General features: G+C 36.9%; 1 protein-coding gene across 1 annotated transcript in view; it reads left to right on the top strand.

Annotated features, from left to right (window-relative positions):
* Window positions 1-14,603, top strand: part of slc23a1 (solute carrier family 23 member 1) — an 87,388-nt gene that overhangs the window by 21,487 nt on the left and 51,298 nt on the right. The window contains exons 5-8 of the mRNA XM_060837504.1: window positions 3,740-3,828; window positions 6,300-6,367; window positions 10,392-10,573; window positions 11,504-11,624. Of these exons, the coding sequence (XP_060693487.1) occupies window positions 3,740-3,828; window positions 6,300-6,367; window positions 10,392-10,573; window positions 11,504-11,624 (460 nt within the window). The remainder of the gene's footprint in view (window positions 1-3,739; window positions 3,829-6,299; window positions 6,368-10,391; window positions 10,574-11,503; window positions 11,625-14,603) is intronic.

Genomic DNA, 14,603 nt, shown 5'->3' with positions numbered 1-14,603 from the left:
CTAAATTTTAAAGTAATATTGAGATTAGTTGCCAAGAATAGTAGCAGTATGTTGATACCCATACAACAGTAGTGTAGCTATGATTTGTGCTCTAGTACAATAAGTTTTATATAAGAAGACAAAAAGCTTAAAATTTTATTTCATTTAACACCAGATTATACAAACTTCACAGATAACAATGCAGAATCAGGTTTTTATCAAGACTTTGCAGTAGTGGGTGTACATTGAGCATTACATGAGGATGTTAGGAGATTACAGGGTGACCTGGACAAGTTAGGTGAGTGGGCAGATGCATGGCAGATGCAGTTTAATGTGGATAAATGTATGGTTATCCACTTTTGTGGCAAGAACAGGAAGGCAGATTACTACCTCAATGGAATTAATTTAGGTAAAGGGGCAGTACAGAGAGATCTGGGTGTTCTTGTACACCAGTCAATGAAGGCAAGCATGCAGGTACAGCAGGTAGTGAAGAAGGCTATTAGCATGCTGGCCTTCATAACAAGAGGGATTGAGTATAGAAGCAAAGAGGTGCTTCTGCAGCTGTACAGGGCCCTGGTGAGACCACACCTGGAGTACTGTGTGCAGTTCTGTTCACCAAATTTGAGGAAAGACATTCTAGCTATTGAGGGAGTGCAGTGTAGGTTCACAAGGTCAATTCCTGGAATGGAGGGATTACCTTGCACTGAAAGACTGAAGCGACTGGGCTTGTATACCCTTGAGTTTAGAAGACTGAGAGGGGATCTGATTGAGACGTATAAGATTATGAAAGGATTGGACACTCTGGCAGCAGGAAACATGTTTCCGCTGATGGGTGAGTGCCGAACCAGAGGACACAGCTTAAAAATACAGGGTAGACCATTTAGGGCAGAGATGAGGAGAAACTTCTTCACCCAGAGAGTGGTGGCTGTGTGGATGCTCTGCCTCAGAGAACAGTGGAGGCCCAGTCTCTGGATTCATTTAAGAAAGAGTTGGATAGAGCTCTCAAAGATAGTGGAATCAAGGGTAATGGAGATAAGGCAGGGAGCGGATACTGATTAGGAATGATCAGCCATGATCATATTGAATGGCGGTGCAGACTCGAAGGGCTGAATGGCCTACTCCTGCACCTATTGTCTATTGTCTACTGAAATATTGCACATTTCAATATGAACATTTTTGGTTTGTGATCCCACTTGTATTGATTCGCAATGGGATCTCAACACAATCCTCAATCCTGTGTGTGCACAATAAATATTGGTTCATTTCCAACTATTATACTATCCCACCTTTACTGTATACATCTCAAACATGCTATCACTGAATTATAATATACCTACCATACATAAAATGACAGAATAACAACATGGTGCTCACATATGCACATTTTATGTTTGATTATTTTCTAGCCATTCTGCCATATTGATCACACAACCTTTTTAAGCTGCATGGTTGTACTAACCTCTCAAACATTTTAAGAATCATTTTACTATAATCGATACAAATAACCCAGTTAACATCTTCCAGTCAGAGATGTGGATGTTTGAATTTCACCTTTCCTCCAGCCTCTTAATCTGAGAATGTCCATGCTATCAACTCATTTGCACAATATATTCCAAGCTCAGCAACAAGTTGTTACAGTTCATTACACAGAATTTAATTAGGCCCATGGGATCAGAATCTCAGAATTGTTACGATGCAGATGGAGGCTATTCTACACGTCTTCACAGATTCTGAGTATTCAAACTTCGTGTCAGTCTCTTGCTTTTAGCTAAAACAAAGTTGCTGTTTAAATAATCATCCAATCACTCTCGCTTGCCTCAAACTTGCCTCAATACTTACAAGTCATTCATTCTGAACCCTAATTACTTGATGTGTGTGGGGGAAAAAAGCTTTTTCTCACCTCACATTTGCTTTTTTTTTCGCAAAACACTTCAAGAACAAAGGGGCATGGTTTTAATCTGTTCATGGTATGAAAAATTTCTCCCTATCAATTCTGACTAGATCTTTTATGATTTTGAGATTTTCCATCAACTCTCCTTTTAGCTTTCCCCTCTCCAAGGAAATTAGTCTTGACTTCTCCAATCTATCCTCATTACTGAAATATCTCATCCTTAGAACCATTCTAATAACATTCTTTTGCACTTTCTTCAATGCATTCATGTCCTTCTTTCAGTGTGGTGCCTGGAACTGGACTCAGTACTCCAGCTGAGGTCTGATCTATATATAATGTATATAAAATGTGAAGGAAGGCAGATTTAACATTTCTGATCTATTAACCCTTCTTCAGGAAATTCTCTGCTTTCTCTCAACAATATTGCCAGATCAGCTCTTTCCTGGAATTTCTATTTTTGTTTAAAATTTCTAACAACCATGATCCCTTGTTTTATTTTATCCTATCATTGTATAGTGTCTCTTCATGTTCTTTCCACCAAAGTGATTTCCTCTAACTTCTCCATGTTGAACTTCTTTTGCTACCTACCAAAGCAATCCAGCAACTTGTCAATGGTCTTTAATTCTATCTTGTTTCTTAAAGATTACAGACCTCACAAGTTGCTTGCAAATGTTGAAATTGTCTCGTGCACACCATGATTTATATCCCTTATTTATATTTCATGAAAAGAAAGTGTCCCAATACTGACCACTGGGATACTCCACAACAAACCTTCCTGCAACCTGAAAAATACCCATAAAGTATTACTCTGTTGTCTATTCTGGAAACAGTTATGTTTCCATCTTGATAATGTTCCTTTTATTCCATGACTATCCTCAGATCTATGTGTGACACTGCATTGAGCTTCTTTTGCAAGTCCATGCACACCCCTTCAACAGCTTTTCTCTTAGTAATCCTCTCTGTTACCATCTCAAAAAACACAGGAAATTTAGTTTGACTTGATTTTCACTCAACAATTTGATACAGACTCTTCTGAAACAATTCACATTTTTCATGATTTGGAGATGCCGGTATGGGACTGGGGTGTACAAAGTTAAAAATCACACAACACCAGGTTAAAGTCCAACAGGTTTAATTTTCACATTTTTCATGTAATTATTATTAATATCCTAAGTATTTATCATGAGGCAGGGGATTTGTGAGTAGACTAATTGTTACCTTATGGAGTCCATGCAATTCTCTCAATTGCAAAGTAGAGGATGGTCTCGTAACCAGATGCCATTTGTGACCTTCAACTGTGGCACTCTATGTTTGACACAAGGGAAAATCACCAAAGTAATGATAGTGGCATAAGTCTGGTCCCAGGTAAAGTGTGGGTGATCCTAAATGGACATCCCATGGCCAATGGAGGGTCATCTCTGCAGAAATACACCTTTCTTATTTTGCTGTTGCCAACCTCCTTACCTGGCGTGGGCAAGATGGACTGCACTTAACTGTTTGCAGGAGAGCTTTAATGCTGCTGTTCTGCTTGAAATTCCAGCAATGTTGCCTGCTTCTAGAACCACTGCTGGGATTCAGAACCACTATCCTTTGATTTGGCTGGTAGTTCTTAGAGGGGGGATTTCCAACCTTGAAAGGGACAGCCCCAATGTCAGGTAGGTAATTGTCACAGATTTGGGCTGGAGCTCTTATACTGGGGACCACGATATGTCTTAAGTTCAGCTCACCATTAGATCCACAAATTGCCTAGGACATCATGCCATACATTTTCATTTTCACAAACTATAAGTGAAATTTTGGCCATTTCAGAAAAAAAAAACATACACCTTGTCTGAATGTGCTAACTTTGCTAAATTTTTATTTGCCTAGGCTTCCCCTATTCCAAGCAAGTGCATTTGCATTTCTTGTTCCTGCCAGAGCGATACTTGCATTGGACAAATGGAAATGTCCTAGTGAAGGTACTTGAACTAGATTTAAATAAATTACATGAGCAAAACCTATATTTGAATGCCATTTTATATATTTCAGTCTAATCAATTAATATGAATTTTAACACTACACAATGTATTTTGTATTTAACTTGTGGGCTTTGACAATACTTGAATTGAAACAAATCAGAGAATCCCTACAGTGTGGAAGCTGGTCATTCATCCTATCGAGTCCACACCACTCCTCTGAAGAGCATCCCACCCCTAAGCTATCCCTGTAACTATGCATTTCCCATGGCTAATTTACCTAGCCTGCACATCCCTGGGCACTTTAGTATGGCTAACTCACCTAACCCTCACATCTTTGGATTGTGGGAGGAAATCCACGCAGACATGGGGAGAGCGTGAAAGCTCCAACCAGGCAGTGGTCTGAAGCCAGAATCAAACTGGAGTCCCTGGCTTTATGAGGCAGCAGTGCTAACCACTGAGCCACTGTGCCACCCCAAATATTAAATGCATTTTCAAAGATGGTCAAAATTTCAACACAATCAGTTAATATGCTACTTTCATAATAGAAATAATTCTTATCTTTTTTTTTAATGGGTGTTTTTAACTTGATAGCACAAATCTCATTTCTAGGCTCCTGTCTATTTCTCCTTGACTGAATATTTAATCATTTTGTACCATTGTTACATCTATTATTACATCCTCTCTGAATGAGGAACTTTTGAATACAGTGGCCTCATTGATTTATCGCTGGCCAACTTCTATGCTGCTCCCAAAACTTGCTATTGTAATGCATCCAAATAATCTATTAAGTGAAGTTGTTATGAATTTGTTGTAGCACCGCTTAGCTAGAGGAACTAAATTTCTAAAAAATTTGACAAGACGTCTTCAATATATGACTTGATTTGCTACATTATTGCTATACATTTCATTTCAAAGGGTTTAAGTCTTGGTTTTAAATTGGGTGGATGCAAATCTTGGTATCAATAAATTAAGAAAATATTATTTTTGGTATGGTAGTTTTTGAAATATGCCCAGCATGTAATTGAAACTGGGCAAAAAGGGCAGTTTCTGCCAAGTAAATTCTTATTCAAATTATAGGTTTTGCCTAACGTGAAGTGTTGATAGTTTGAATTGAAGTGAAGTTCCTGGCTTGAGGAGTGACTTTACTTTAAATGTATATGCAATTTCTTTTCTTGCCCCACTCCCTCCCTACAAATGACATATTTGTATGCCATTCACAATTACTAGACTGTGCTGATTTTGTGGTCAGATACTTATTGGCTATTGAGAAAAATTAGTATCTATTTTCGAACATTTTGAACTTGCAATCTTCTCTTTCATGACTACTCATCCTTGTCTCCATAATGTTTCATACCATGTCATTGCTACAAGTGTGATCAAATCCCCTCATTGGGATTTTTGCATCTGAATAATGTGTTATATTTGACAATTCAATGTAAGTTTTGAAATATGTTGGGGTCTTAAGGAAGATACCATATTGAGTAAATATGATTTAGTACCTGAGACTCTCAACTTTTCCAATTAATGTAAGACATGGATAACTTCATGTGATGTATCATGCAAGACAAGTATAAATATGAGATACCATTAGCCAGTGAAGTTAACATTCAATTAATACAAAACATGTACAGAGGAATGAAAATGAAGGAGATATCTAGCAACAGTATGAATGGAGTAAAACATTAATGTTTTGAATCCAATATGACAACCTTCTGAAGACAAGTTGGACATTGGACTTAAAACTTCTGTTCTCTTCCCAGATGCTGCTAGATCAACTGAATTCAGCATTTTCAGTTTTTATATCTCATTTCCAGCATTCAAAGTATCTCGCTTTTAGGATGAGAAAGAAGCTTTGGCAATTTATTGTGTTCTAACTTGGAAAAACTATCTAATTGCTCTCTGACCTTGCACCATTGACCTTTTTTTTGTTCTTAAATACATTTCAATTTATTTTTTAGAAGTTACAATATAACCTGCTTCCATCGCACTTTTAGGCAGGATACTCTAGAATACATCACCTTCACACTCCATATAAAAGTCTTTGGACTCCGGTATTTACAGAAGTGATATGTAGCAATCAGTTTCTTCATCAAAGTTAAAGCTGTATTTTAAAAATGAGCCACTGACAAAAATAACTATTGATTTTCATAAGAGTTGCTGTCTCAGGTTTACACATTTATAGTCAGAGATAATTTCGAACATTACTTAACAGTTACAATTTTATTATTCTATAATGGTATAGAAAAAAGTCATTCAGCCTAGTGTGCTTGTCTAGTGGCAATACCCTTCCTTTTCCATGTCTCTGCACACCATTTCTATCCAAATAATCACCATTGCTATCTTGAAAGCCTCAATTGAACCTGGCCCACTACATTTCCAAGCAGTGCATTCCATTAAATTAAAATTCCATTCAATTAATTACTAATCCATATTGAAATTTAACTTTTTTGTATATTGTTTTACTTTTACAGAGGAGATTTATGGAAACTGGACCTTGCCTTTCAACACTACCCATATATGGTATCCACGGATCAGAGAAGTAAAGCACCAGAAGTGTAACTTTTTTAAAAATAATTTTAGAACATGCATTGGTAGGATATAGTCTCAGTTTTCCCTTATAGTCCAACCTAAATTCAGATCCATGTCTGCTTTTGTTCCACACCTTCTTTGGAATGTAATTGAAGGTTGAAAACCTTACTTGACTGTCCCCATTGGAAGGACTTTACAGAAGGTGGTCGTTGTTAAATTTAAAGTGAAATGTCTAACTGCTGGAACCAGTGTAAACATTAAAGTACTGTATACCCTTGAGTAATAGTGAATCTCATGTACGAGTCAACCTTCTACTTTTGGCCAACAAATCTGAGATTTTCCATATTTGTCATGTAAATTTCAGCCATTCAAAAATAGTATCCATGTAATAGACAACCCAATAAATTTAACCTTTAAAAATAGTCAAAAAAATGTGACTATTACTCAAATAGATAATGAAATTCCAAGCGTATATTCTGTTTAAGATGACTTTGCTCTACATTGATTTGATTGCACTAAAAATGCACATTCATATATAAAATCAATCTGTTGTATAAATATATGAAACTGGAGCAAAAGCAAATTATTCGCCCTTCAATCTGCCAGGGCAGATCTGTTTGCATTTTGAATTCCACATTCTTCTCTCCCTCAATAACGTTTGTTTCATTTATCTAACAAGAAAGATCATAACTATTTCTGCTGTAAAAAAGTCAATGACCTTGTGGCCACTGCCTTCTGAGGCTGTAAGTTCAAAAGGCAGAACACTTTGAGAATGTTTCCTCACCTTTACACTAAAAGGTGTTGTAAAATTAGAAAACGGTGCCCCCTAGTTCTGGAATAACCCAGTAGAGGAAACAACTTTTCAACATGCATTTTGTCAAGACAATTCAGGGCCTCCATATACTTCAATCAAGTCTTTTATGCTCCTAAAGTCAATGTAAATAAGGTCAGCTTGTCCAAGCTATCCTCAAGACAACTCACTCTCCTCAATCTAGTTAACCTCCTCTAAACTGCATTTATAATCTTCCTTTAAATAAAATCAAAACTGTACATAGTGTTTGAGACATAGTCTCACCAATGCCTTTCATGCTTGAAGCACAGCATCCTGGCTTTTTATTTTCAATTCTTCTCATACAAAAAGGTAGCATCTATTAACCTTCTTGATTACATGCTGCGAAAATAGATCTCTCTGCTCTGCATTATTTGCTCTTTACTCTACTATTTTTCTTTCTTTTTGTCAAAGTAAACAACTACACATTTTCACATGTTATACTCCATCTGCCAGGTATTTACTCAGTCACTCAAATTATAGACATCCAAACTGCAAAGTCCTTGTGTTTACATCTACCCTAAAGATGGATATATAAGTGTGCAAGTATATCCACCTTGGCTTTGTTCCCCTCATCTGTGTTGTTGAGATAAATTGTAAAATGTTGAGGCCCAAATACAGACTATTGTAGGATTCTACTATCAGCATCCTTCCAATCAGATTGAGCTGTTTTATGTGATTGCCTGATTTTGTGTGTGTGTGTAGGGTTTCCTACTAGCTGACTAATCTATCCATGTTACTATGTTGCCTCCTATGCATGTGCTTTTATTTTGCTCTATCGTCTTTTCTATGGTACCTTATCAACTACCTTTTGGAAATCCAAGTATCAACAGGCTCCCATCATCCATAGTTCATGCTACTCCTTTAGAAAAATCTAGTAATTTTGCTTAAAAATGATTTCCCATTGTTCCCATTGAAATCATGCTGACTCCTCCTGATTATCTTGTGTTTTACCATTCAAAGGCTCTGACCTCTTGAAGGATCAATTGTAACACCTTTCCCATGGCTGATATTGGGGTAACTGGGCTATGGTTTCCCATTTGCTGCATCCTTCACTTTTTGAATGGAAGGATTTAGTTGCAATTTTCCAGTCTGATGGAGCCATTCCTTAATCAGTGGATGTTTGCAAAATTAACACCAATGCATCAACTACCTTATTAGCAGTCACTCATAATCCTAGGATGAAATCCATCCAGATGTTGAGACTTGTCAGCTTGTAGCTTCATCAGTTGTTTCTTTACTTACCGTAATTTCATTAATTTCCTCTCTTCATTCCACCTTGTTATGACTATTACTTCCGTAGTCAGAGCTGTTTTATACGTGGATTCCTTCAACCCAAAGTGATGAAGCATGGATGAGGTAAAACACCTTGCTGTTCTTACGAGAAGAGTTTTGTTAACTAAACAACGAGGTTTGTTGCATTACTGCAACTACTTACAGACTATTACTGGACTTTCGTTTACACCCTCTATAGTAAAGACAAGTAAAATATTTGTTCTTTTATCTTTCATTTATTTATTATTTATTAATAACTCTTCATTCTCGTTCTGATGACTAACTCATTATTTTCCTTTAAATACCAGTAGTGACTCTGGCTATTGATTTAACACTCCTAACTAGTTTTCTTTCCCCTGATTAACCTTTCAGTCATCCTGTACTTTTCTTTATATTCTATCTAATTAGTTGTTTACACAGTCAAATATTTCTTCTTTAAGTCTGACACTTTCTCCAATTTCCATAGTTAACCAGGATGATGAGTCCTCCCATCAGAATCTTGTGTATTCTGAAATATCTGCTTGGAAGTCTGCAATAGGGTTAGGGTTAGAGGCTCCATCTGTATAGATCGATCCCAAAACTTACTATGCCAGTTCACTTCACCCACTTATGGCAAACTCAAATAAACTTACAGTTTTGAACTGATCTTTATCCATTGCCTATGGATCAACCTTGGAATACATTGAACGGTTGGTTTCATTGGAGCTGATATGAAGATGTTAGGCTATTTTGCACTATTTCTTAAGATTGAAAAGGATTGAGATTTTTGAAGCATGGGCCTTCTCCATATACTGCTTGTTTTACTTTTTAAATTCCAAATTGAATGCAATGTTGCTTGCTGGCGGTACTTTGACTTGTATTACTGTGAACTATTTTTGGCTATCATTATTAGTAATTGGTGTTGATCAATACCTCGAGTGCAATTACATAAAGCATCCTATGAAGGATAAATCCCAATGAATCATAAGGAGAAAGTGAGGACTGCAGATGTTGGAGATCAGAGTAGAGAGTGTGATGGTGGATAAATACAGCAGGTCAGGCAGCATCCGAGGAGCAAAAGAATCAATGTTTCGGGCAAGAGCCCTTCATCAGGAATGAGGCTTGTGAGCTGAGGGGATGGAGAGATAAATAGGCTGGGTCTGGGGTGAAGATAGCTGGGAGTACGATAAGTAGATGGAGATAGGGAATGTTGATAGGTTGAAGAGGAAGGTAGAGGGATAGGTAGGAATGAAGATGGACAAGTAGGACAGGTCATGGGGTTATGCTGAGTTGGAAGGTTGGAACTTGGATAAGGTAGGGGGAAGGTAAATGAGGAAACTGGTGAATTCCACATTGACGTCATGTAGTTGGAGGTTCCCATGGACCATGCCGTGAGACACTGCTGAATGAGGGTCAGTGCCATGGCTTGTAGCAGAAACATATGTCGCTGCTCAGAATTTTAAATTAGCAATTGACGCTGTCTAGTTTATCATCCATATCAAGGAGAATTGTGCATTGCATAGAAATGAGGTGAGATTAATTAATAATGAGAAGCAAATGTCTGGAAATTGAGTCCTTGTTACTTATTAACAAAATTTTGATCCAGCTATTGTAATCTGAAGGGAAATTTCATTCTTTTCATTGTGTTAAATCTCAATTTTCCACTCTTGCTGCATTCTCCCAAATTCTCATTTTTACCCACACCACTCAAACTGGGAAAATTCCATTGACTGTAACACTAGTAGAAAAACTGTTTCATAAAAGTCAACCATTTCTAATAACTTAGTTTGTCAGTTACAATACACTGCAGTAAGATATTATAGTGTATTTAACAAAGTACAGTTATATTGATGTTATAACATCTTATTTGAGTATTAAGCTATATTTTTTGTGCCAACCATGTTATTTGATGTTGACCGTATTTTTGACCATATGTTTCCTCTCGATACAGATACAAGGTGCAATTATAATATCCAGTTTGGTTGAAGTGGTGATTGGCTTTGTGGGCCTTCCAGGAGCTCTCCTTAATTACATTGGACCACTTACTGTCACCCCTACAGTCTCCCTGATTGGATTGTCTGTATTTCAAGCAGCTGGAGAAAGAGCTGGATCACACTGGGGTATTTCCATGTTGTAAGTGCAATATTTGATTCACTTAGCTACATAATCAATAATTGTCCTGACCAAAATAATTAATTGCAATAATCTAGAGCATAATGCATCAGGTATTTTAACATGAGAAATAAAAACATTATATGCTGCAGTCTGTCTAGAAAAGGAATATCTTGAACCTAGTGTAAGACTCTACCGATTAACACCTGATTGGCTAATACCATCCCCAGAGGTTATAATTATGGAAGTAGTACAAAATGCAATGTCATATCAGCACTGAAAGAGATGCTATGCAAAAGTTTCACAAAACTACGGCTATAAACTGCTCATGATCACACCATGAATTCTCTGCATAGACTGCAGAGCAGGAAGTATGTTACTTTAACAAGTGCATGTGCAAAGGAACTGAAGAGGAATATAATTTTGCAGCAAACCTTCATTTGTTATCTTTCTTCAATGCCTGCTTTGCAACAAAAGGCATTAATCATCAACCATTGTCTTCTTCCTCAAATAAACTCTGTTTGTTTATGAATGACACGATTTTCAATTCTGTTATTCTGACATTGCGCCATATTCACGAAAGAATTGTGAAAGTAGGGCACAATGTATCTGGTGACAGCAATATATTCCTTTACTGTTGACTTCTCAGGCCAAGATTGTGGCACTGGGCTGGTAAGACAGAGCTAATAGGCTAATTCTCTGGGGACATGAGTTTAAATCCCACTAGCTTAAATTCTATTAAGATAATAGATCTTGAATATAAATCTTGTTTCAGTAATGGTAAAGCATGAAATTATCATTAATTGTTGTAAATACTTATCTGGAAGACCACATGAGACTTCAATCCTACTTTCTCTTTAATAGCATATCAGGCAATGAATAAGTTAATGTTTAAAAATAATATTAATATACTTACCATATTGGTAAAATGCTTCTTTTCTCCTTTTTTAGAACCATCGTTTTGATTGTAGTGTTTGCTCAGTACCTGCGCAATGTGAATTTTATAATGCCAGGCTTTAAACGTGGACATGGATGTACAACAGTGAAGATCCAAATATTCAAAATGTTTCCGGTAAAAATTGCTCTCAACTTTAAAGTAAATGGTCATAACTCTCTCACCTAACTCCAATTTTGCTTTCTATCATTGTGTTCAAAAACCAGTAGCAGGCACGACTGTATAGGGCTTTTATAGAGATCTTCACAAGTACAATTAGAAAACAAAATCAGGGTACAAAATGAAGCTACCAAAAGGAGAAGTTGTAAGTGACACAATGATTGTTTAGTGGTAGGTTTCAATGAGTATCAGAAAGCAAGGTACACACACCGAGGTACACATGTTGGAAGTACGTTTTAGAGATTGAGACCTAAGGAACTAAAGTGCAGTGATTAAAATGAGGGATGCACAAAAGACCTTGTATAAATAGTTCAGATATCTTGAAGGATTGGGGGATTGAACGACATTACTGAGATAGAGAGGGACAAAGTCATGGAAAGGTTTGAAAGCCAGGATATGCATTTTTAAGATCAAGAGCCTATCAGTCAGTGAATGCAGGCATGAAATAGAATGGGACTGGATATATTCTGAATTAAGATACAGACAGTGGAGTTTTGATGACCTCAAAGCTTGCATAGAATGTAAGAGACCAACTCAGAGTGAATTGAAGTAGCCAGAGACTGATGAGGTTTTCAGCAACAGATGGAATGAGACCGGCAGAGTAGTACAACGTTGCAGACGTGGAAATTGATGGTCTTGGTGATGGCATGAATAAGACATCAGAAACTTGTCTTCAGGTTGAATGTGACACCAAGGTTGTGAACAGTTTGGCTTAATATCAGACCATTACCAAAGAGAGGTACAGAATTGAATTCAGTAGGCGACAAAACCTGTCTTCAGTGTTTCTAATATTTAATTGTAGGAAGGTTTTCTCATTCATTACTAGATATCAAATATATAAGTAGTCTGATAATTTACCAAATTGTGGAGGTGTTAAGAATACTGCTGAGGTGGCCTTGGATGTGAGCTGAACTAGCCGTTAGGAAGAAAATCTATAATGAATCATTATGAAGTCTTTTTCAGTTTAGGAATATACAAATTAGAGCTTGTCACAAGCTGATCAACAGAAAATAAAACTTAGATAATTGAAAACAATTGGGAAATAGATTTAAAGGAACTACAAAATTGCCCAAGTACAATTTTTAAAATTATTACCTTCTATTGCATATACTCAGAATCAACTTTAATAAAAATTGCCTGTAAAGTTTAAGGTTTTATACAACTAGATCTCAGACAGGCTTTCTAAAACTAACATGATTAATTACACCCGTGTTTACGAAGGCATTTGGACTGAAATGTGACCAGAGGCTGATATTGTCCCTCCATACAAAGCCTTAAGAGAGGCAATAGTCACAATTTGTTCTACTTGCCATAGGGAAACTCAAATGTTGGATATTGGACCTGTTCCTGTAGAATGTCATAAACAACTTGATGTTTTCCTGATTGCATTCTTAATACCAGTATAGCTGTTTTTGGTGTTAATTTTACATGTATTTCATAGTATACGAAGAAATATTGTCTTTGGTAACTTAAGCTCCAAGAGGCTGACGAGCTGTTTGTAAAACACTCACCTACATTTCCTTTTCAATTAACTTTGGACAGAAACGTGATGAAGCATATGACTGACTGTCAACTGTTTTATCCAGTGGCTGTTATTAAAAGTTGTGCCATATGTTTTTTTAGTATCAATATAATCCCTAGCTAATGCAGAACAGATGAGCATATCTCTGTCACTCCTAAAATTTGATTCCTCAAGGGCATAAATAAAAACTGAAAGAATTGCAAATGCTGTAAAGCAGAAACAAAAGCCGAAATTGCTTGAAAAGCTCAGCAGGTCTGGCAACATCTGTTGAGAAATATCAGAGTTAACTTCGCTGGTCCAGTGACCCTTCCTCAGAACTATTCTGGACCTGAAAACATTAACTCAGATTTCCTTCCACAGATGCTGCCAGGCCTGGTGAACTTTTCCAGCAATTTCTGTTTGTAGAAGAGCATAATGTGCTCAAATAATTTTGCAAACATTAACTTTTCAGTAGCTCATCCAAGTGTTCATATTCAAGCAGCAAATATCAGCATACCATTTTACAACACCACAGCAATTTTGTTTTTGCATTAGTAGTCACTTTTTGGAACATTGCTTAGATTTTTCCCCACATCTCCTAAGCCTGTAAAGCAAGATTTTTCCTATATCTAACTTTGTTGTTCCCATAGGGAGTACTTAAAGTAAGGTTAGTGCATGAGAGCCCAAGGTGTCATGGCAGGAGTCTAGTAAAGAATATATTTTTCAAGGATATTTTCCAGTTTACTGTGAGTAACAAATTAGAACCCCAGATTTATTGGTAACCATTATTCTTTGACTTGAGAACCATTTTTTTTCACCATTTCATTCTGAGATTGATCTGCCAATGGTGATTTGACGGGTTGCCTCTGTTCACCATTCAGTTTAGAATAGCATATGTGTTCCCAAAGTAAAAGACCAAATACAGCTTCACTGGCAGAATGTATTGCTACTAAGGCAGAATGATGAGCTCAAGGGTTCCTCAATGTATAAATGCTTTCAATGAAAATTGAAAATTAGCCTTAAAGAAGATAGATGATAATGGGGGCCAATAGTAAGAGAAAAAAATCCACATGTGGTTTTGGTCACGATTATGGGCTTTTTCATGATTGTAACTCTTGTATTGTTATGTATGTGAGAGGTTGCACAAATTTCCCCTTCAGCCTGCTACTTGAAGGCTGTCTGTAAGTTACTGCCACTTTCCTGATTCAGCTAGTGGTCATTTCATTATTGCTTCTGAAAGGAAAACCTCTTAATTGGTCTAATTGACTGCCTCCTCCACAGTGACAGCCTGGCAGTTATGGTCATTATTTATTTTAGAAATCTTTAGAGGATATCTTCATCTTGAGGCACCCTCTCAATTTTCTATCTACACCAGCAGTGCCTTCCTGACTTGCAGAAGATCTGATGACTCAGAACATGATGGTTGGCAGCTAGAT

This window comes from Hemiscyllium ocellatum, chromosome 16 (assembly GCF_020745735.1).
Source record: "Hemiscyllium ocellatum isolate sHemOce1 chromosome 16, sHemOce1.pat.X.cur, whole genome shotgun sequence".
NCBI classification, from domain to species: Eukaryota; Metazoa; Chordata; class Chondrichthyes; order Orectolobiformes; family Hemiscylliidae; genus Hemiscyllium; species Hemiscyllium ocellatum.
This window is presented reverse-complemented; position numbering and strand designations above follow the sequence as displayed.